General features: G+C 48.5%; 1 protein-coding gene across 12 annotated transcripts in view; it reads left to right on the top strand.

Annotated features, from left to right (window-relative positions):
* Positions 1–24360, top strand: part of LOC144159717 (SLIT-ROBO Rho GTPase-activating protein 1-like) — a 104720-nt gene that overhangs the window by 61783 nt on the left and 18577 nt on the right. For 7 of the 12 annotated variants that reach the window (XM_077691409.1, XM_077691406.1, XM_077691417.1 and 4 more), the window contains 5 exons: positions 6912–7046; positions 16517–16853; positions 17074–17129; positions 17732–17770; positions 17841–18021. In XM_077691409.1, the coding sequence (XP_077547535.1) occupies positions 6912–7046; positions 16517–16853; positions 17074–17129; positions 17732–17770; positions 17841–18021 (748 nt within the window). Of the gene's footprint in view, positions 1–6911; positions 7047–16516; positions 16854–17073; positions 17130–17731; positions 17771–17840; positions 18022–23440; positions 24116–24360 lie in introns of those variants that run through there. The other 5 variants (XM_077691415.1, XM_077691414.1, XM_077691411.1 and 2 more) reach the window with 4 other exon arrangements.

Raw genomic sequence — 24360 nt, 5'->3', positions numbered from 1 at the left:
TGAAAAAGAAATAATGGCTATCAAGGTAAAAGAAGGTCTGTCAATTCAAGAAGCGCGAAGACGCTTCTCGTTTGTGCAAAAAGGCACTTTCGCCGAGGTGGCGCGCCGGGGGGCCGGGCCGCCTCGGGCATCGGTAGGGACGCAGTTTAGCTCTGCTGACTTGGCCCTTGCCCAGTCTCCCCCCGTGCAGCAGCCAGCACAGCCACAGCCGACTGCATGCGCTCCGGCCCCCGAGGCTGTGCAACCACCGGCCCTCTCTGCTCCGGCTGAGGAGGCCATGGACGTTGTTCCCTCCACCTCATCCCTTTCAGGGCCCCAAAGGGGCACTGGAAGACACTCTACATCTCTCCTACCCGTGCCTTCTAAAGGTACTGGGAAGAATGCATCCAAGATCCCTGCAAGGAGTGAACCTCCTGCAAGGAAACCACCTGACAAAAAGTAAAAAAAAAAAAAAAAGTAATTGTACCTCATCCAAAAAACTAAAATGCCGGTTCCCTTCATACACTGGAACTGTAGAGGTTTAATTCATAACATTGATGATATACATAAGTTGATAGACGAATATGAGCCCCAAGTGGTGGCGTTGCAGGAGACAAATTTAACAAAAAAACATGATAAAATTCTCCGCAGTTATCACCTCCTCAGAAAGGACAGAGAAGAGAGCACCCGTGCTTCAGGGGGTGTGGCTTTGGTTGTGGCACAGGGCACAATTCTAAAGTCAATACAACTTGACACTACACTGGAGGCCGTTGCAGCACAAGTTTATGTCAACAAACTGATCACTGTTGTTTCACTTTATCTGCCACCATCTGATAATGTGTCATTACAGGAACTTAATGACCTTGTTGAGCAACTGCCTGCACCATTTGTTATTATGGGGGACTTTAATGCCCATCACTGCCTATGGGGAGGTGACAAAATCGACAGTCGGGGAAAACAAATCGAACAATGGTTGATGAATAACAGCCTCTTTGTGTTCAATAATGGAGACAAGACATATTTTTCTGCTGGTACGGGAAACTTTTCTGCGCTAGACCTTTGTGTTGGGTCTCCAGAGCTCGAGATGGACTTTGAGTGGAGTGTAGTGAACGATCCACACGGAAGTGACCACTTTCCCGCCTTGTTGCGAGACGTGCAGCCACTTCCAGCCCTCAAAAACTGTCCACCCCGATGGAGGCTCGAGAGAGCAGACTGGGGAAAGTTTAAGGATCTGGTCAGTTTTGAGGGATTTGACATGAGCAGTATGTCTATAGACGAAGCAAACGCCTACATTTGCGAGGAACTTGTCAAAGCTGCTAAAGTAGCCGTCCCACAATCATCTGGCCGAATCCCTAAGCGGCCAAAGCCGTGGTGGAATGATGCTTGTCGCGAAGCCCGGAAAAAGCAAAACAAGGCCTGGGGTGTGTTCAGACGGTACCCTACCATGGACAACTGCCTGAGCTTTAAGGCTGCCCGAGCTGCTGCCAGAAAAATCAGAAAAGAAGCAAAAAGAAACTCGTGGCAAAACTTTGTAAGCACAATAAACACTACCACTCCCGCAAAAAAAGTCTGGGACCATGTACACAAAGTCAAAGGCATCTACAGACGGTTTACGGTACCACTTTTTTCTACCGACGGTGGGAATGATTTGTTGCAAACGCAAGCGGATGTTTTAGGTGCCCACTTTTCAGATGTTTCTAGCGATAAAAATTACACACAAGAGTTCATGAGACATAAGGCTAGTGCTGAAAAGCTCAGGATTAAAAATACTAGCAACAACACTGAAGACTATAACCAAGAATTTACATTGTACGAACTTAAAAGAGCACTAGCTCAGTGCAAGGCTACTTCTGTTGGCCCTGACCTTATTCATTACGCCTTTCTACAACACCTAAATGTTAGCTGCTTAGAAGTGCTTCTGAAGTTCTTTAATGAAATCTGGAAAACGGGTAGGCTGCCCAAAGCATGGAAAAAGGCTGTCGTAATTCCGTTACTGAAAGATGGCAAGCCACCCGACTGTCCATCAAGCTACCGACCCATAACGTTGACCAGTTGTCTGTGCAAGACATTTGAGCGGATAGTCAATTTTAGATTGGTCTTTGTTCTCGAACGTTCAGGTTACTTAGATAGGTTTCAATGTGGTTTTCGGCAGTTTCGGTCTACAACTGACCACCTTGTTCGGCTTGAAACAATGATACGAGATGCTTTCGTTAACAACCAGTTTTGCCTTGCCGTCTTTTTTGATATGGCTAAGGCTTATGATACCACTTGGCGGTATGGAATTCTGCAGGATATGGCAGCAATGGGAATCAGAGGGCGAATGTTTTCATGTGTACAAGATTTTCTTCAAGAACGAACCTTTACTGTGAGACTGGGCAATGCAGTCTCCCGTTCTTTCAGCCAGGAAAATGGAGTACCTCAGGGCAGTGTGCTAAGTGTGACACTCTTCGCCATTAAAATAAATTCCTTGGCAAAGGTTATTCCTCGACCGGTTATGTACTCCCTTTACGTCGATGACCTGCAGATTGCCTTTTCGTCATGTAACCAATCAGTCTGTGAAAGACAAATCCAGACTACAGTCAATCGGTTGCAACGATGGGCAGATGAAAACGGTTTTCGCTTTTCTCCTGAGAAGTGTGCATGTGTGTGTTTCACGCGGAAACGAGGTATTCATGCCAAACCTACAATAAAAATCAGGGATATGCTCGTTCCAGTACACAGTGAGCACAAATTCTTGGGCATCATTTATGACTCCAAATTAACGTTTGGGGCTCATATAAAGACACTCAAAATGACCTGCATGAGGACACTTAACATATTGAAAATTTTGTCGCACAAGTCATGGGGGGCCGACCGTGCGTGTTTGCTCCGAATTTACGGCTCACTTGTACGGTCTCGTCTTGATTATGGCTGTATTGTTTATGGGTCAGCTCGCCAATCTGTTCTCACCTCACTCAATCCAGTGCACAACTTGGGCCTCAGACTTGCATCAGGTGCATATCGTACCTCCCCTGTTGATAGTCTTTACGTTGAGTGCAATGAGTGGCCTCTGCAGTACCGTCGAGCGTACCTAAGTGGAGTATATGCAGCCAAAATAGCATGCATAAATGACCATCCTTGTGCCAGAGAATTGTTTGAAAATAAGTACAAGAAGCTCTATGAGAACAAACCAAGAGTGGTCCGCCCTCTTGCCCTCCGTTTGGAGGAGCACATGACTCTGTACTCTTTCAAGATATGCCCGACAACTCTTCTGAGTTTCTCGGACGCTTTAGCCCCTTGGGACTATAGTGCTGTCAAATGTGACCTCTCGCTGTTAAAATACGACAAGAAAGCTTTTCCACACCAGCTTTTGCGCCAAGAATTTCTTGCACTTAAGGATAAATACAGTAGCTATTGCCACTACTTTACTGATGGTTCAAAAACTGCTGGTCACACCGGTTATGCTTTTCTAAACTCGTCGGCAGTTACTGTAGCTGAGAGGATAGTTGATGAGGGCAGTGTCTTCACTGCAGAGGTTTTTGGTATAACCTCAGCTATTGAAGACGTAATAGCAAATGGACTACAAAAAGTGGCAATTTTTACAGATTCCTTAAGCGCCATACGTGCTTTGACCTCCCTTGTCCCTTCAAAGAATGCGGCTGTAGGTATGCTAAAAAATCGACTGTGCTGCCTCACATCGGCAGGGGTTAGTGTCGTCTTTTGTTGGGTACCAAGCCACATCGGCATTCCAGAAAATGAAACTGTCGATAGAGCAGCATACCATACTAAGCATTGTGCAATAACGAAGTCCAAGGTTCCTTACCAGGACCTTCGGAACACCATACGAAAGTCCATTACAATGTACTGGCAAACTGAATGGGACAGACAGACTGAAAATAAGTTACACCTAGTGAAGCCATACCTATCTGAATGGAAAAGTTGCAGACACAGAAATCGTTTTTATGAGGTTATTTTATGCCGACTGCGAATAGGTCACACTGTGCTCACACACGGCTTCCTGGTCCAGAAAGAACAGAAACCCATGTGTGACCACTGTGGAGAACCTCTTACTGTACTTCATGTTTTAATAAGCTGCCCACACCTTGAAGCAGCACGCATCAGACATTTCAAAGCATTATACACCTTTTGCATCCCTTTACACCCTGCGCTTTTACTTAGTGATGAACCGTTGGTGGATTTTAGTAACGTTTTCCAATTTTTTGAGGACGCCGGCCTTCTACACCGGTTTTAGATATGTGCCTCTTTGAGTCCTTTTAAAATGTTTTTAATCCTCACAACACCCTGAATAACATCGTTTAATCGTCGCTTAACTATTCTACCCTGCGTCTGGCGCATTATAACCGAAAGGTTGCTGTGCCAAAAAACCACAACTTACTTACTTACTTACTTACTAATCGAGACCAGTCGCCATTGGCATTTGTCGACAATACCGTATTTTTGCATTTATAACCTGCCCCTGCATATAATCCGCACCCCCACTTTCAGCCCACCGGGAAAGAAAAAAAAAATCCTTACGTATTGCTTGCACATTGGATACAGGAAAGGCTGCACCAAAGCTACTACTCAAGCAACACATCGCATACTATGAAAAGAGAAAAAGTATATACAGTGGAATCTCGATGATACGATTCTGGGTGATACAAATTTTGGGATGATATGAATCTCTGAAAAGTTCTGGCAAAATTGCATTGTTTGCAATGGACAAAATTTCGGCTGTTGCGAACGGACCTGTGCGGCCCGGCGGATGGTACAAGCGAGCCGGCGAGGCGCCTGACTGCCGAGCGAACAAGCGACGGCGATGTACGGGCTCTCTCTCCCCTCTTTGTCACTCTTTAGCGGGGGACACGTTTGTCCGAGCGGTCCGGTTTCCGACGCGGCGCATCAAAATCTCTAGCAGGTTGGATGCACGCGGGAGCGGCCGGGCAGCGGGTCATCCGGCGGACGAACCGGATCTCGGGGCAGAGACGCATGCGTCCTTTTCCGCTCATGTGTTCAACCCTTTTCTCCAGGAACGGCCAGGCTGTTGTTTTCTGCTCGCGGAAACGCGCCTCACACGCCACAGGCGCGGTGACGCCGCCACAGAACCACCCGCACAATGCGCGCGGCCAGGCCGGCCAGCAGCGGCAACATGGCAGGGCTTCGGCCACGAAGTGATGCGGTGCGCTCGAGCGACCGCTTCTAACCGCTCTTTAAAATGCCGCTCAAAGCACGCACGAAGTTGCTTGTGCGGCAAAGGAGCTGATAATGTGGGCGAAAACGGTACTATAACACATCTCCGGTGGAGCCAGCCGGCTGTCTCGAGCGCTTCGAAACTGCCGCCGTGAGATGCACGCCTCCCCATTGGCGCAAGTCGTCAGGCTGCTCCCACTGCCGCGCGCGTCGCACATCATTTTCTGACCGAGGCAGAAGCTGCCGCGGGGACGCGGAATCCTCGACGCGGGCGTGAAATGATCGCATGCACAAAGTCAACGCGCACAAATCGCATGCAAAAACGCCATGAGGTTCATGCCTTGACTGTCGGCATGTGGTGAGCTTGAAAACTGCGAGTGAGGAGATGAGTGCCAAGTTTTATGCGCTCCAGAAAGGACTGCTCGGCGACATGGAGGTTAAAAAAAAAGCAGAAAAAATCGCAGATTTCTTCACGAGAAAGTAAGAAAAGATATAAACGAAAACTTTTTTTAGTGCTCCATTTTTTGGTCTGGGTTGGTTCATACGAATTTCGGGTGATACGAATATTTTTTGCAGTCCTGCGAGATTCGTATCATCGAGATTCTACTGTATTAGCAAGAAGAACACACTGACTGCAAGGCAAAAGTCAAAAATCACTTGGTGTCGCTGCTCTTACTAGAGGTATCACTTGAGCCGCGGTCCTCACTGTTGTACACAAGCGTCATCTTCATGGCACAACGTGCAGTGCAGCTTCACAGCACAGCGCGCATCGCCGTGAAGCTGCACTAAATGAAAAACCCTGCGTATTATCCGCACCCCTACTTTTCCACTGAAATTTTCACATTTTTGGTGTGGGTTATACACGCAAAAATGCGGTAAGCTTGAAGGGCCGGTGGTATCTGGGAAGGGCTGTTCTACCGTCCGCACAAGAATACACGGAAGGCAGTTCTCACACGAGAGAAACAAGATCAGACGTTGATGCCTGCGTGGGACAAAGAGAAAGTGTGTTGGCATCGCCACTCTGGTCTGGAAACATGTTCATATTTCATAGTTCGTATTTCTTGAGCCAGATGGCGATTTTAAAGGCTGCCAGGAGAAACTGAAACTAGGTGGCTGTGCTTGTTGAGACCTAGCAGACGAATGAATGAATGAATTTGTTGTCAAGGAAAAGGAAAGGAAAGTCCACCAGCAGGCATATAAATTGTCACACCTAGGGGTGGACACCGGAACGCCCACTGGTGTGGGAGTTGGGGCAGAGGAGCCACAAATTGCGCGATTCTACGCAACCTTTTCTGGATTTTCACGATATCAGTAGCAGCAGTGAGTCTGTGGATGATGTAGAGTTGGCAGACCTATGCTCTGAAACTGATGAAGAAGAAAAGCAGCCTGGAACATCAGCAGCGGCGGATTTTTTTACCCAGAGTTTCGAAGCGCCGTAAAAAAAATTTTGTAGCTAAAAATCTGCTGAATCTAGTAGCTTTATTTTTACTTAAAGTGCTGCTAATTAGCATACAAAGCTTTTGTATATTTGAAATGTTTTGAAAAAATTTTCTTTGAAAGTATAAACACGCTTCGAGCAATCTTGTCGAAAACTTACCGAAAATTTTGGATTTGCCTGTCCACTTGGTATTTCTTAAAACCGTTTCCTCAGTAAAAACACACATATTGGGCTTCATCTTGTGTTTTATGTATCTTTGGTAGAAAGCCTCACTGGCCCAATCCCAGATGAGTGCCCCCTTAGTGAGGAGGAGGCGTGTGCGCAGGCGAGGACCCCCTGGCCGAGGTGTCGGACGCGAGCGACATCAACTCGGTGGCAGGGGTGCTGAAGCTGTACCTGCGGGAGCTGCGGGAGCCCCTGTTCCCCATCTTCTACTTCGACCAGCTCATGGAGATCAGCCGTACGTGGTGTGGGTCCCAGGGCGCATGGGGCGGCATCCAGGGGACAGAACTGAACAATGGCGCAGCTTGCTTTCCAGATGATCGGCGGTGTTGTGGCTTGGGGCGGCAGACTTGATCATTCTGCCGACAATAGCTGGCAGGCTAGTCGGGCCTTGCTTGCCCTCAGCGCAGGGGGCCAGCCGTGGATTGGTTTCTGATACGTGGGGGAGCCCGTGGGGAGATTCGCAGCGGCGGGCAACGTCCAGTGTCACCAGTGCTGTTGCCGTTGTGGGCAAGGGTCTCACTCGGCCCATCCTCCACACGCGTGGGAGGCAGGCCTCCGGGGGAGTTCCCGCCTGGTGCGTCGTCGACAAGTCCCGCGTGGCTTGAGCGGCGGCCCATGCTGGTCGAGGCTAGCTGGGAAGGGGGCACCCTTTGTTCCTGTGCCTCTGGCCTCTTCGAGTGCCCGGCTTCCTCTCCGAATGACGTCCCATGGGACGTGACCTGGCTGCTGGGCGAGGGGGCCTGCTGCGGTCTACGCCCATTGCAACGGACCCTCTTAATCAGGGAAAAAATGTGTGCTGTGTCCGGAGCATCAAGTGGGAACTGGGCCATTATTGCACACAAATTCGGCAGCCACTCTTACTTTTTCTGTGCACGTGCAGCATTTATTCGCAGCATTTGCAGTTTCTAAAGCTTAGCACCTGCGCTTCTAGCGCTAAGCTGAGCAAAAAGAAAAAGAAGGCAAAGTGTTATTAGGCGCAACCACTAACCAGGTGTCCAAATCGGTCATGGCCAGCAGAATTGGCGAATGGCCTCTTAGCTCTTTCGCTACCGCCGGAAAATTGACTAATTTTAGGGTTCCAAGAAAACATTTCTTTTTCTGCTAAAAAATTGGTTAGGCACTAATTGCAGGAGCACAAAATGCAGATTGTTTAATGGCATTTCCAATAATACCACTTTTTTAAAGGTTTTTATATATCATAGTTGTAAAAAAATATCAAAACCAAAACTTTTGTCAAGTTGTCGTAAAAAATGATAAAAAAGGAGTTGTGTATATCAAACCACCGGTAGTAGAAAAAAATTAGAATATACATTTTGTAGGAAAACATTTCAAAAACACGCCCTAGAAAAAATGTCGACTTGCGCGGAACAGTTTGTCAGATATAAAAAAAAAATTCCCCCGCATTTCCCCGAGGGGGAGAATGTGAAAGTGCGAATGCACGGTTGTCGGCCCGCTTGCGGCGCTTGCGCTCGGCCCCCGCAGCCCACCGCCTCGCCGCCTTCTCTTCCATCTCTTCCATCGGGTTTGTAGTATCACGTGTACACCACGCAGTTATCAAGCCGCTATAACGCCGCTGAGTCGCCAACGCACGCCGCTGACGACGTAGTTTGAATGCGTTAAAGATATAAGGCGCGTCACTAACACTGATATCAGCGTCGCGTCCGTGGCTTGATCGGTAGAGCGTCGCGCTGCGGCCGCAAAGTCCTCGGATCGAAACCTGGCGCCGGATGCTGTTTCTTTTTTAAATATAGAGGAGCACTGCGGATGCCGCCGCCGCCGGCGGCGGTGGATGGTTTGGGGTCGCTTATAAAGTGCATTCGCACTTAAAAAATGTTAGCATGCACGGTGCTCGTTTCATGCGGTGAAGCCCAACCTCCAATTCAAAATGTGCAATTTCGGGTGGTTTCCTGGAATAAATCTGGCGGTTTGTCATTATCACAGGCACCAATTTGCCCCCACATAACGTAAAAACATCTTGTCAATGGCTGACTTTGCATTTACAGCCAGCACAATATTTGGGACAAGCACGCGATGCGGAAAAACATGCATGAAGTTGAAAACGGAACGCCGTGGCTGACGCTTGTTGTCGTTCACGGTCAGTTATCTCTCAAAACATAAAGCTGAGCTTTATTATCATCTTCTTACTCGCAATTGTAGCCTTGCTCCCAAAAATGAGGTACGATGAGCTAGAATCGTGCCCTGCGATCTTTGGCCGAGTAGCAGTTGCGCGCTGAAAAAGATCAGCACAACGAGCCTCCTCTATTGCAGCGCTACCTAACATTTTTCAAATGAAACAGTACAAAAACTTATCAAAGACTCCGTCCAAATAGACAGTTCAACTAAGCAGCAACATTAGACACCCGGATATACCCTCGCATGAAAATGAAACTGGAAGGCGAACAGCTGGCAGTGCGTAAGGCCGGTTTGAAGCACTGTCCTCGTCGGAACAGATATCTGGCGACTGGGTGTGATCTTTTGACTTGGATCTGAAGTTCTTATTCCAGAAATCGGGTTAGGGTTCAGTGAAATCAGAAGCAGCATGCTTTGTTCGAGGATCAGTCACGGATGCTCAAGGCACCTTGGCAGGTAGCCTTGAAGTTGGGTAACTGCGTAGTAGCGCTAAATATGAATTTCGCGATGCAGAAACGAAACCGAAACTGTTGTAAACTGTTTGCAAATGGTCCTGGGGTAAGTAGAACTACCACAGTACTTAGAACAACGTGCGCAAAGGCAATAAAACTTCCTAAAATCATAAAGTAGCTTTGCAACCAGGCACTGCTTGACATTTTCAGCCGATTTCTGGGATTATTACTGTCAGAGCGCGAACCTGACGATTGAAAATCATTTGCTAGTTCCCCATTCACGCCCTGATAGCAAAAAACAAGCGCTGGTGCAGAGTAATTACGAGTTGCACGCATTCTTCATTGGTAGCCGTGACGCGCAATGACCACGCGGTGATTCAAAAGCATGTCAAAAATCACGTTTCCGTTGCAAAAATGAAAACAAAACTGATTTTGAAAGGCCATTTTCTGATCTAACTCCGAACAGCTTTACTTGTTCGAGAAACGCCTGGAACGCTATGAAATGGCGCTCCCAAAAGTATCGATCAAATTGATCGATTTTGATAGGCGCGGTAGCGAAAGAGTTAAACGCTTAGCCTCGTGCCATTGTAGGTCTTCCCGAAGCCCATTCATCGAATCATTCGGATCGCCACTTGACATACCCCTCACCCCCCCCACCAAAACAGCTCATGCAAAATCTGAGTAGCCTGACAAAGTACTGCTAAAAAACGGAAGATTAAACCAGTTGGATGCCACACGGCCAGCGGCAGATTGCGTACAATGGACAGGAGACAAGGTCGCCACTTGAGGCAGTTCTTACAATTTTCACTGAACTGGAGCAATGCATGCGTGAAAATAATGAATGCCGACCTTCATGAACGCGGCTTCTCTTTATTGCGTAAAATACTGCGTGATGAGGGCCTGCCCAGCTCCTGCAAGTGAAGCTGCGGTCACTTTGTGCTGCTTTTGCATCAGTTGCAGAACTCCTGCCCAGCAGTCATGCTGTTGCTGTAACAAATCACTAGGGATGGGCGAATATAGATTTTGAGGTTCGAAGCGAATTCGAAGCGAATAGTGATTTGGTCGAATAATTTCGAATCGAATAGTTCGAATAGTACACATTGCAAATCACAAAGACAAATGAGCAACTTGTGACCTGACTAATGTGCACAGTTTTTTCTAATACCGTATTTACTCGCATAATCCTCGCACTTTTTTTTCGGAAAAGTCAATGCAAAGTTAGGGGTGCGAGAATTATGCGGGAAAAAAAAAAATCCGGTGCACAGTGTTGCCAATTTGCTTATGCCATTCCCGCTAAATGTAGCGGTCGTTTTTTGTATATGTAAGCCTAGTGTTGCCAACAGCAGCTATTTCTTTTTATTTTATTATTTACAATGTAAACAGTCTCCCGTCGATCAGCGATCATGAAATTGCCGCCTTTGCTTTCTGGCGCGCGCCCTATCTCGTCGTCGTATGTGCGTAACGCACGCTGAAGTCGGTGACGCCGAAGCGCCTGCCTGCGGCACGGTTGCCGTGTTCGATCGCGTACTCTTTCGCTTTCAATTTGAAAGCGGCAGTGTATCTGGCGTTCCTCCCCATGGCGAAGCGGCACCACGCACAAAACAGAGATCAAAAAGTTCTCAAAATGGCAGCGAGCTATCCACCACTGACGCGAGTAACTCACTGACTGCTGCCGCTCAACGGCGGCACCACGACGGCGACACGACGACACGACAGCGGGCTGCGCGAACACCGTCTAGTTGCGCGCACGCGAAACATGCGCGAAACCGGCTCAAGGACAGTGTGAGTAGCGTGTTAGGGCGCCTGTTAAGGAGTAGCCATGCAGGTTGTTAGGGCGCCTGGATCAGGCCTGGATGGCCTTGGATACACAGCGCTCTCCGCCGAACGGAGAGGCGGCGGGGGAGGGCGCGCGTTGGAGAGCGCGTGCACCATGCGGGTTTCGCGAGCAGGCAACTTTCGCCGCTGCAAAGTTGGGGGTGCGAGGATTATGCGAGGAACCAAAAAATCCAAGTTTTGGTGGCTCACATTAGGGGTGCGAGGATTACGCGAGTGCGAGGATTACGCGAGTAAATACGGTAATTAGAACTCACGTAGGCACAGCATTGTGTAAAACTATTACCAGTTGAACATTTATTGCAAAATCTTACACACAGCTTTCCTTTGCTGTATTCACAAGTTTTCATGAAGAAATGCCTGTTGCGCCACATGCTCTAGGTGCAGCAGTTTCCGCCGGCTGCTCATTCACAAGTTTAAGCGCCGCCTAGAATCTCCGCTAAAAAAAGAAGTATTGTAGCCACTAGTATCCTCGGCCGTAGCCAAGCAAAGCGCAAGTGGCTGGCCGCCATTTTGAATACGCTCGCTTAGTGCGGCGTACTGCCGCACTGAGCGAGCCTATTCAAAATGGCAGCATGCCTATTCAAAATGGCGGCCTGTACAAGTCTGCTGGCTTGATGCCGCTATGTTCGGAGCGGTGTCGTTTCAGTGCCGCCTTTTTTTTTTAACCTAAAGTGTGCTGGCGGCCGATAGCTTCGTCGAACCTCTAGGCAAGGCAGCAACTCGGCAGTGCCGGCACTGATTATAGAAATGTCCGCGTTGATGGGTCTTGAGCCAAGCCTGGGGTAACTCTCGGAAAGCTTGACCGAAAAGCTTGGCTTTTAGGTGCCTGTTCGGGAGCATCGAATAATTCGAAAATATCGAATACCTGCATTCGGATCGAAGCGAATAACGAATAGAGAGCTATTCGAACGAATATTCGACAATACCGAATATTCGCCCATCCCTACAAATCACCAGTCAAGTAGGGGTGTGCGAATGCCAAAGAGTAACTTTCGAATCGAATTCAGAAAAAAAGCCGAATATCGAATCGAATATCGAATATCAATTTTTTTTTTTTTTACAGGCCTCGATTTTTTATAGGTTTTTGTGCAAAAGCAGAAGCTACTTTGCATTTTCGGGAGACTCGACATTCTTTTTTAACCTGGAGAACGCACTTTTCAACTCACATTGGCGGTACTACGGGAATCCGGAGTGGGCACAATAGTATACGCATTTGGAGAGGGGGGGGAAAAAAAAAGGACTTGCAGTAGAGTTGCTGTACTGCAATCATAGGCAACGACTATTCAGAGCCTCGTAACTCAGAAGCAAGCACTTGGCAGGCATGAACAATGGGACGCGAAAGCAATCATGGACCCCATAAGGCACTTCTTCGGAAGCGCATAAGCAGCGTGAAGCGTGAATAATATATATGTAGTAGAAGGAAAGCTCGCGCTACACTCGCCGTGGACAAGCCTGCGCTATTCTATAAAGTGGGAAAGAAGAAAAACTACCACGCATGGTCTGTGGTGGCCGCACAAACTAAAGGCTGCGACGACAGGAGGAGATGCACCTTGATTGGACGATATCCAATGTTAGCATTCCAACGAGTTTCCGTTTCGGTTCTGTAAAACAACATGCTTCACTTCTGACGGCATCGTTGGATGGGCATTTTTGATATCTCAGTAATCGTCGTACCGTGCTTCTGCCATGTTGTCGCCTGTAAAAGGCCTAAGATAAGCTTCCAAGGACGGCTTGGAATTGTAGAAATCACTAGCCCGAGGCCTACGCAGTGGATGAACGCCCTCCGCGTCACCGCAGAAGCTCAAATGCCATAAGCTTTTCCCGCATATTCAGAGCTTGCTTCACTCATGTCTGTATCGTAAAAAGCGTGTTTGCACCAGGCCAAGGGTCTGCTGATTCCGGCCTGTACCCACTGGCCGCAAGTAGTCGGTGCTTGTGGCAACAGCACACCAACGAGAACTCGCTAGCGCGTCAGTGACGGTCTGTGCGCGTTCTGCGTACTCGCTCGTGGAGCAGTGAATGTTACGGCCCAAAAATGATGAACTCAGTTTAGAAAACATCGGCCGCAAATGAAAAAATGAACTTACAAAAAAAAAAAAGAATATACCCTCGGGCATTGGAACTTGCGACTTACAATTTTACATACAGTTGAACCCCTTTATAAGCGACACATACCGGGGAGCAGTTTCTGTCTCTTATATGAGATGTCTCTTACAAGCAGGGAACCATGTTTTCACTTATTAATCAGACCCTAGTTCAATGTGGGCACCGTGTGACTAAAATAAGCTCAAAAGAATGCTACAGCGTGTTTCAAAAGATTCATTCTAATTTATGTTCGGCCCCCAGAATTTATGAAAAAGTTCTGAATCTTATTTGCTTCATGACTGTATTTACACTGTTTTTTTACAACCGATTTTGCAAGCTTTTTTTCCTTTCCTTGTTTGTGGAAGATGAATCGTAGATGTTGAGTTCACAAGCCTGATGAATAGGCAGAGCGCACAGCTTCTTCCGCTGTGTGCTCAGGCTATTCATTACGCTTGCAGGACTCAACATCTGTGATGCTTCTTGATTGGGAGCTACGCGAGTGGGAGAGCCCGTATGTGCGATCACGCTCCATCCAATGGATGGCAGTAAGCTTCAACCCCTTCTGTAAGTTGCATTTCCATTGGCAGGGCTTCTTATCGTCATTTCATAGCTGACTGAACCACCACTTTGTGTTTGCTGGTTATAATAAATAGCGACTGCAGGCGTCTGTCGTCATCCTGGAAGCAACTGCAATTAGTGGCTGGTGGCACTGCAACTGAAGCTAAAATGTCTGTTACAAGCAAGATTATTGATTAAAGTTCAAGGATGACTCGTCCCTTATAACCAACCGTCTTCTACATCCGATGTCTGTTATAAAAGAGGTCAATTTAATGGGAAAGATAGGGCAGCCAACCATGTGGGTCAATAGTGCCTGTTATACCCATTTGTCTCTTACATCCATGTCTCTTATAACGAGGTTCAACTGTACCTAGCGCCCCAAACCACTCGGCCGCTGGCCAGCACTGCCAGCATGGGAAATATAAGGTATATAATGTATAATGAGTTTACACTTCTATTTAGTTTTAGCATTTCAAGCAGCTTAGGTGACTATTTGTTGTATAGCGCTCATGCAGTAAGCGTCCCGTAAATTTACACAATATCTCGCGTCTAGCAATTGCATTTCTTAAGCGGAAAAGCGTTCGCAGATGTGTGGTTGTGCTGCTGACCACTGTGCTTGTTCACCCAACGCAAAAAAGTGCTTCCTGCAGCCTAATTTTACACTGTACGGTAAAAGTTTCAGCTGATTTTATTTCCCTAGTACCTATATTGACTTCGCTGACTCTTCTCCCGCCTTCAAGTGGCATTAGATTTTCCTACTGGCGTACCAGTCAGCGAAGCGTCGCATGTGCACTTGTGCAGCGCTTGTGTGAAGCGACCTTGACTTGGAGCTTGATACAGTGTGCAAACTAGCAAAGTAAAGAAAGGCACATTTTTCCATTCACAAATGTGTTGTGGCTTAGTTTCAACTGAGCGAGTGAATTGCGACGACCCGTCGGCGGCCGGCGGGCTAAACGCTGGACCGACTGACTCTGTCGGTAGGTCGGCGAGCCGTGCATTAGCGCAGCCAATTGCCAGCTCATCTCCTCCTGACATCACACGAAAACGCTACAGAAAATGGGCGAGGGTGCAGCGAGAAGGACAGCATTTGCGAATTGATTTTTCTACTAAATAAATTCGCGTAAACGCACTCAGAGTGGTGGAAACATGGCCTATGGACTCCGGACTACAGTTTGCGCTAGTAATCCCTCAATGTTTACAAATCACTTCAGTGTCTCTTTAAAAACAACCAGAACCGCTTTTCATTTTAAATTGGCGGAAGCACTGTCAAAACGGCGGCGGTCTTTATCGGAAGCTGCCCTAACATGTAAACATCCGGTCGCACGATTCAAAATGGCGGCCAGAGTCAACGGCGACGGCTCAAAAAAAGATCTTATCGACGCAATCGCTGATTACTCCATGCAGCGAGATAAAATTTATGGCCCCTGCGAGGCGCGCTCGTCAAAAGCGCGATTAGGATGAAACTTGCCGAGTACACGGTGTAGCAGCAGTGCGTTAGCGTGCGGCAACATCTCTCGCTTTCGCAAAGCCAGGGAACGTTCGGAAACTCCACTCGGAAACTCCACTCGACTATTTGAAAAATCGAATAGTGGATATTTGATTCGTGAATCGAATTATTTGCGGATGTACTATACGATTCGTATTCGAATATTCGAGTATTCGCACACCCCTACTTTCTTGGCCTCGGTGTTCTCTGGGGCCTGAGAACTAGTCAGCTTTATAGGGGCTTCCGCCTCTTCGCTGCTGTGCTCTTCCGATTGCGGGTTAGGGGAGCTCCTGACTTGTGCCATGATCTCGTCGTCAGTTAGCTCCTCGTTGCCAACGACGTCATCGTCAACACTGATGAAGTCGGCAAAGTTTCCTGCCCCAAAAGTGTCTTAAATTTGGGGCCACTCAGTTTTTCATTTCATTTATTGAAGCCTTAAGGGCCCGGAGGCATAAGGCAGGGGCAAACAATATATATGGGACTCTAAATCACACAAGAAGCCAAAACAAGGAAGAAAAGACGAAGAAAGGAGTTTGTTTTTCCCCTGCTTTGTTGCAGCGGATCACCTGTGCACTGATGCGAGTGACCGAGCAGCTGTGTCCTGCATTTTGAGGGTTTTTGGAAAGTACCGTTTACGCTGTGTGATGTACCGTCTACCAATGTGCGCCGGGAGCAAGAGAAAACACCAACTTGCACAGGATAAGCAGTTTGCGGGTGCACGAACTTCATTTGTGACCATGCTAGGACGGAAGTAGAGGGTGGCGGTTTCAGTGCATGTTGTTGGGAACTCTGCTGGCCTCAGGAGCTGTGTGCAAGGGACACTCGAGGCAGTCAGTGGCGCTGAGTGCACAAAGAAATTCACTGTGTGCACAGCAGGCAGCTGTACAGTGGAGCGTCACTGTCGTTTTGCTGCAGCTTGGTCACAGCAGTGTGGCACATACTGTGGAGGTAAGGTGTGTAGTCGTGCAAAAAGTGAGCAGTGTTTTGGCTGGCGTATTCGCCCAGTCCAGTCTTCCACGGTTGCCAGGCTGGGAGTGTCTCTCCGCTAGAAGAGCAACTGCAGGTGGTAGTCAGTGTGGCGGGTACGCCAGGCCAAATGCTGCCGAAAAGTTCTCCCCTTGGCACCGGAGTGGTCAGGTTCACCACCGACGGTTGCAGAGCTCGAGTGCCGAGAGGAGTTTGTGGCCAAGGTGCGGGACGTGGTGCAGAGCTTTCCGCGGCCCGTGTTTGTGGTGCTACGGTACCTGTTTGCCTTCCTGAACCACCTGTCGGAGTACAGCGACGAGAACATGATGGACCCGTACAACCTGGCCATCTGCTTCGGCCCCACGCTGGTGCCCATACCGGAGGACAAGGACCAGGTGCAATACCAGAACCTGGTCAACGAGCTCGTCAAGGGCATCATTGTGCACCAGGAGCGCATCTTCCCCGACGACGGCGGCCTCGTCTACGAGAAGTACCTCAGCGCCGACGAGGGGCCCCCCGACGAGGACACGTGAGTGGACGCAGCAGGGAAACTTCCCACACTGCCCTCGCTACAGTAGCTGCACTCGCATTAGCCAGTGGCCTCTACAGCCGCCCGTTAACCACTTGGAGCTGCACGCTTCCCCCGCGCCAGAGGAGTTCCCAATAAAATGAACTCGAACTGCTCCCGTCTTCCACACGTGGCCCAGAGGGCACGACGGTCTGACAGCAACCCCACCCTGACTGTGCAGGGACGAGCCGCCCGTCGAGCCAGCGGCCGAGCCGACGTCGCTGGGATCCGACGAAGGCAAGTGGTCCGTGCATCCGGGTGCCGATAGGGAATGCTGACGCTGTGGGTGCACATCAGGGCCGAACCCGTCCTGTGCTGCCCATTCGTTCCAAGTGGTTATCGCAACTCGGCCGTGTTGCTGACGTACCTGTCGACAAATGGAGGCCAGAATGGAAACGCGGACAGCTAAACTAACAACTAAAATGTTGATTTAAAAAAAAAACGACTTTTAATACCCCACAGCACTGCGTACAACAATGCAAGAGAAACAATTCGACGGCGCTAACATCAAAACACAGTGTTCACTCTCAGTAATTTCATCTGGTGTCTCCTTGTCTAACAAAATGCTAAGGATGGGTGGCTTACGCAATCTTCATTGTGGCGGAAAATGTGCAAAGCCTGTACAATCTCTCTTGGTGCTTTGTTAGGACAGGACGACATTGTCATCAAAGAGGGGTGTGGTGCCACACTCTGGGCAGTGCGAGGCCAAATGTGTGCATGGGCTTCCTCGTGTGCGCTGTTTGTCCGGACGCATCAGTTCCCACTGGGCTGGCTCCGTGTAGGAGCAGTGTAAGGATTGTTGTCCCGTTGGTACAGTCTCGTGTGCCCTCCCCGTGCAGATGGCCTGTCCAGTGAGCCAGACATCTCGCTGTTTGGAAGTAAGTGTGGCGACTGGGCGGGTGGGTGGGGTGAGGTCCCGTGGCAACCCCTCCTCCTCCTCCTTGCCAGGGTCGGACGTGCTGGAAGCGAGGGCCCAGTACGACTTCGCCGCTCGGTCGGAGCGGGAGCTGTCCTTCCGGCGGGGCGACCGGCTGCAGCTCTACAGCCAGGTGTCGGCCGACTGGTGGCGGGGACACTTTGGCGGCAGGGACGGCCTGGTGCCGGACAAGTACATTCTGCTCAGCATCAGGTCAGTGCCCGCGCAAAGGGCGTCGGCAGTCGCGCACCGAGGCTGCTTCGATGCCGAGTTTTTCAGCGTGTGCGCTCGTTGCGAGGCGCCATGTATCGAAAGGCAGTGGCCCCCCGCCCCCCAAACAGGGTGGGGCAAGTGGACTGGCCTGCCATCTGTTGACACAGTTCTCACTAGCACTCAAACACCGCAAGTCGTGCAGGGGAGCATGGAAACAGGAGTAAGCAATACCTATTGTCATCATCACCACCAGCCTATGTACGCCCTCTGCAGGGCAAAGGCCTCTCCCATTAATCTCCAATTACCCCGGTCCTGCGCTAACTGCGACCAATTTATCCCCGCAAACTTCTTGGTCTCGTCTGCCCATCTAACTTTCTGCCGCCCCCTGCTACGCTTGCCTTCTCTAGGGACCTCCTCTGTTACCCTTAATGACCAGTGGTTGTCTTGCCTTCGCATTACATGCCCTGCCCATGTCCATTTCTTCTTCCTAATTTCTACTAATATGTCCTTAACCCACGTTTGTCCCCTGACCCACTCCGCTCTCTTCTTGTACCTTAATCAGGGGTGAGACAGCTGCGCATATTGCGCAGATTTGATACAAATTTGTTTTCCTGCTCCAGGCTGCTCCAAAAGCTTGAAAATTGGTAAAATTGCGCCAAACTGCTCCAAAACAGTCTGAGAGCCAACGGTTTTAACGGTCCCATCAGTTTCAGTGGGGAAAAATGCTTACTGACCACATAATTTTCCATTACCCCCAAGGTGATGCTGTTTGTAAAAATTAATTTACTGATCATTCAATAAAAAACCCACATAAAATGGTCCCCGAAATAGTTTTTTCGGAAGTCACAATGTCGGGTTGCACATGTTATATTCTGTATGTTTTTAAAGCTTTCCCATCGAAAATCATTGCAAAGTCCTGTATAAAAATACTAATGCTTACTGAGGGGACAAAACTTGTTCAAGTTAGTGATAAAACGGCAATTTTCTGAGCGCCGTATCTCCAGAACGACATTACGTACGTACACGGGGCGCCGCCATCTTGGTATGGTGAGGATCGGAAAACATGGCCAGCGGGCGAAGCAGTTGCTCGTAGTTCAGGCTAGTTCACTCTAGTTAAGGCAGACCGCTCTTCGCAGATTTCTACCGTGCTTTTGGTTATGGGGGTGGCTAGGTTTACATTTAGTTTGATCTGTTACGGGAAGTTGCGCCACTCGAAAGGTGGAGTTCATAGAAAGCAACGCGGTGCCCGCGAATGGTTCGCACTTGAAGTGAAATTTCGGACTCATTGCGTTGTTATGAAACGCGGAGTTATTGCTGCCTTTGACAGCGTGCTTGCGAGCGGCGGGAATGGGACGGTCGGCACTTCAAAAGGGGCGGCGCAGGCCACATCGCCGCAAAATGTTCAAGCAGTGTCCGATAGCGGGACGGGCTGTTATTGCACGCTAGTAATAATGGTTCATCAGTCTGAAGTGAAATTTAATGCCAAAAGGGAGATGGCTAAACATATCATCGTTACTCAAATTACGAATGATCGTAGTGAACGGGCACCTTAGTGTTTGAAATGGGAAAGCTGGTGGGGTGCGACGACTGTCACCTCGCTTTGAGCAACTTTTGCCGTGGCTCTACACTTGTGCTTAAAGCCGAGTCTGGGATTACAAAAATAATAATTTCGGCATTCCCATGATAATAAAAATGACTTACAATTGCTTAGTTTTTCCATTTGATATTTTCAACGGAACTCCATGCTATCTATACATAGAGCCTAAGAATTTAAAAATGGTTCGTAAAAAGGTAGTGCATTCGGTACCTCGTGATATTCTGGTAGAAAAACTTTATTAAGAGGCTGTTTCAGTGTTAAATACATTCAAAACCGATTAAAAAGTGCTCTTTCCCCTCCCGAGTTGCCAAAAATTCGATTTTTTGGGCACCTAAGGTGACATAATAAATGTCGTTAACTGCTCCAAACCAAGGTTCTTCTGCTCCAAAATCGAGATTTTGCTGCTCCAAAAACTGCTCCCAAACTTGATTCAGCTGTCTCACCCCTGCTTAATGTTACACCTGAGTCGTTCTCAATTTAAGTTGAACCCTCTTAGTGAGCCCCCAAGTTTCTGCCCCGTAGGTGAGTACCGGTAAGATGCAGCTGTCATACACTTTCTTCTTCAGGGACAATGGTAAGCTGCCATTCATTATCTGAGAATGCCTGCCGTACGCACGCCACCCCATTCTTATCCTTCTAACTATCTCTGCCTCATGGTTGGGATCTGGGGTCACAACTTGGCCTAAGTAGATATATTCGTTTACCGCTTCCACTGCCTCGCCACCTATCTGAAACCGCTGTGCTGTCCCGAGGTTATTGATCATTACTTTGGTTTTCTGCGTATTAATTTTCAGGCCCACGGTTCTACTCTGTTTGTCCAGTGCGAAAAGCATGCTTTGGAATTCGTCCCTCGAGTTACTTAGCAAGGCATCGGCAAATCTGAGGTTACTGAGGTATTCTCCATTATTCCTTACTCCCACCTTCTCCCAATCCAATGTTCTGAATACTTCTTGCACACATGCTGTGAATTAAGTGACCATATTTGTCGAGCGAGCACCATGTTTTACGAAACGATTATTTTCTGCGTTAACCAAAACAAGCCAGGTACAAATACGTCAAAAACAAAACAAAGGCAGAAAATGGCCCGCCGCGGTGTGGTTGATTTTGATTTGATTGTAGGGTTTAACGCGCCGACACAACGCAGGCAATGCGCGTGGAGGGCTCCACATTAATTTTGACCACCTGGGGATCTTTAACCCTTGGTGAGTCAATTTTTTCATCAAATGCGACACCCCATGGTGGATTTTTTTTGTTTCTGATTTAAATTCTTCGGATGAATCTATTTTGAAAAAAATATTCGTAATTTTTTTAGGGTGACCATAAAGTGACAAAAAAAATCATTTGTGTTGTTACATACATGTGGTTTATTCATGAGTAACACAAAAATAATTCTGAATAAAAACGAGAGAGTAACAAGCCGGCACCTTTTGAGTGAATCGAAATCAGGTAGACAGTTTCGCGGGCGCAAAAAGCGGGAAGCGCCCGGAGGACAATACCAAAGCCAGCCGCTGCGCCTGCGCGCGTGCGGCCGGATGCGTGAGCGATAGACGGCGCACCGCTCCTAAAAAATACAAAAATAAGGAGAAAAGAGCCTCTTCAGTTTCGCAGGCGCCCTTGGTCTGTGACAGGCGCAAGAAGCGAGGCGCCCGGTGGGCGTAAGGGGCCTTAGGTGGGCGATACCCAGCGCGCCCCCTCGTTACCGGATGCGCAAGCAATAGCCGGTGCGCCGCTGAAGTAAATCATAAAAAATAAAAAAAAAAGAGCCATCGGCGCAAGAAAATAATTTGACGTATTTCCGCAGTGTGGCAGCACATGCCAAGCAAGAGAAGTTGGCGAAAAAGGCGCGCGTTTTAAACATACAAGCGCTGACGTACATATACGTTATTGACCATTTTGCAGGTGTTTGCAGGGGACATACACGTACGTCCGTGACCCTGAAAGGGTTAACGTGCGCCGAAATCTCGTACACACGGGCATTTTTGCTTTTCGCCTCCATCAGAAAAGTGGCTGCTGTGGCCGGGGATCGAACCTGCGTCCTCGTGCTCAGCAGCACAACACCTTAGCCACTGAGCTACCGCAGCGGGTCCCCGTGGTATGGTGGTGCCATCTAGGTTGACTAGCGGTAAACAAGGCTCCCCAGCACATTGGACGTCATTGCAGACGTCACGAAAACACTGGATTTGGCGGGAGAATCAAAATTTTAACTTAAATTGATTAATCTGTGAGTGAATAAAGCATCGTTTGCTTCTGGACAAGCGCTGGGGGCACTACAAAACATGAAACCTTTTGAGTGAAACAAACTTGTATTTTGTCTTCATGGCCCCTTTAAAGATTCAGTCGGCATTGGTCCTCGGGGCACCTTTTTGCGCAGCCTTAATGACAGACATGCGAGTTGTGGCACGACTTCTTATATCCTTTCACTGCCCCTCCCCCGACTGGGTTGTGTGCAGCTGGGCTCGGCAATATTCCAGGGCACTTCCTTTCCCTCGAACCACTAGTGCTACTACTGCGGCTAGTTGAGCCTGCGAACAGCGGCCATGCGGTTGTGTGGTAGGTTGTCTCGAGCAACAAAGCCACTCCTTCGTGCAAGATCCTTCAGGCACCGCTGTGTGGCTGGTACGGTTACGGCGGCCTAGTCCTGTCGACCTTTTTCTGCACAAAATTGCCCACCTAAGAGAGTTCTTTGCTAGGAGTTCAGCAGTGCACTTCCATCGGGGCACCCGTGTGTGCTGACCCTTTGCGAGCCGGCCCTAGGCCGCCATGCTGTGCAGGCGGGAGGACGGGCCTCTGTGTGCGCCACATCTCGTCCAGAACGCGAGGAACTGCACTTCCTCACCACGTGTGGGCTGATCCAGCTGGGCGTAGTTATGGACACCCATCCGAGACAGACTTTGGCAGCATCTCCCCACGACCTTTGAGGGAGACTTACTTGGTGGGCAGCTGTACTGTCGTCGAGCGCATCCCTGGCTCAGTTTAGGTCACGTCTAATGACTGCACCCCCCGGTGTGCGGGAGGGCCTGAGGGGCAGCAGGCACGGGCGTCGCAAAAGAACAAGCACACGGAATGCACCACACATGTGCATCGTCTTTCATGCAGGGAAAAAAAGCATACTGACCTTTGCTATTCATTACAAGGGACCAGGACTTAAGGCAAAATGCCCATCTTTTCCTGGAGTCCGCATCAAACCTATTTAACAAATAAGCATTAACGAAGGGAAGGGGAGCATTTTAAGCAATAGTTTATTGTGCCTGTAGGTGCCTATTTTGACTATATGGGCCTATGTGGGCTTTTCAGCGCCTCAAATTCCTTTTTTGTGTGCTGTGGTCCGCAAGGACGATGTTTGTTGTTAATCTGAAGTGCTCACGCACCAGATTTTAAGGTAACGCCACGCACAAGTGCACTGTAATCCGCCGGTCACGTGTACACCGCCAGCTGGCAAGATGCAGCAAGTCTGGGGTGAAGGAGGAGAAATGCAGCTTATAGGAATGAGCATCTCGGCACTTTTCGAGCACTCTAGTCGTGACAGCAGTCATTTGCCGTGCCGGGTAGCCTTCAAGGGCATTTGGAAACCTTGCATTAAGGGGATTAGTTGCACTGGATCTTGCCTGCTGTCGAGTACTGATAATCGGTATATATATAATTACCGAATGTTGTTGTTCCTGTAGTTTCGCTACTCATCTGCTTCTGCAGAACCAAATAGCTGAGTAATTTGTACGGAATTATTGCACTTCCCTGTACTATTCGTGGGGTTCTTTGTGGTTGTGAAGAGCTGCTCTGTCAACAAATAAACACCTGCACTTTACATCTTTCTTCGAGGTGCAGTTGTGTCTAGAAGCAGCAGTTACCGATCGTGCCTCTTCTACCAGAGCCCGTTGTCACACCCCGATGCCAAGGGCAAACAACTTCAAAAGGACTCGCCGGTGGCATTGACAGCTTTGCAGTCGACAAAAGCGCTGCGGCCCAAATTATTTACACCACGCTACACTTGAATGTGACGTGGCACATTCGTGTGCTTATTTCACAGTCTTTGCAGAAAGCGTTTCCGCAGCCGAGAGCTTGGGCACCGCTCCAACTATGCAAAGGTCCAGGACAGACCCGCCACCATCCCCGAAGGATCGGTTGCTGATAGAGCCATTTCTGTCAGACATAAAATTCCAGGATTACCTGTGCTAAAGGAACTGCCGAAGGTTCTGAGCAGCAAACATTGCGATATTCCAGGTGGAATCGGGTCATGGAGCGTCCCGAAGTACAAGCACACTCCCCCAGCTATAGTGGACGTTGAACGTTATTTTTTTGCGCGCAGTTATCGACTGAAAGGAGGTACAATTCGAGCAGCAAATCATCGAGACGGGTCAGGTTTGTAATGGCTTTTAATTAAGCCTCCTTTGTTGTCAGATCGCCCTGCATTTCATGTAAATGTGTTAAAATAGCAACCCTCGTGTGGCTTATTTTCACGAAGAAAATAAAATTACTTTACTACAGCAAAAGGCTTGCCCACTGTTTTCACTTATATCCAAAAATTTGCCGTAAATAATGCTGCCAAAGTAAATGCGACAGTATTTGGTGCCTATGTTTGCCTAAACAGCCGTGTTCAGTGCCTAAAACCTGGATTTGTGCCTAAAGTTAATACTGAATTTTTAATTTTATTAGAAAATTTTAAATACTGAAATGCTCATCAAAGCAAATTCCCGATTATGTATTGCTTGACTGAATGTTAGAAATCCTTTTTTTTTTTTTGGTTT

Source organism: Haemaphysalis longicornis, unplaced genomic scaffold, assembly GCF_048455015.1.
Source record: "Haemaphysalis longicornis isolate Haplotype H1 unplaced genomic scaffold, Haemaphysalis longicornis Haplotype H1 scaffold_10, whole genome shotgun sequence".
In the NCBI taxonomy this organism is placed as follows: Eukaryota; Metazoa; Arthropoda; class Arachnida; order Ixodida; family Ixodidae; genus Haemaphysalis; species Haemaphysalis longicornis.
Note: the sequence above shows the minus strand (reverse complement) of the source record. Positions and strands in the feature narration are given on the sequence as shown.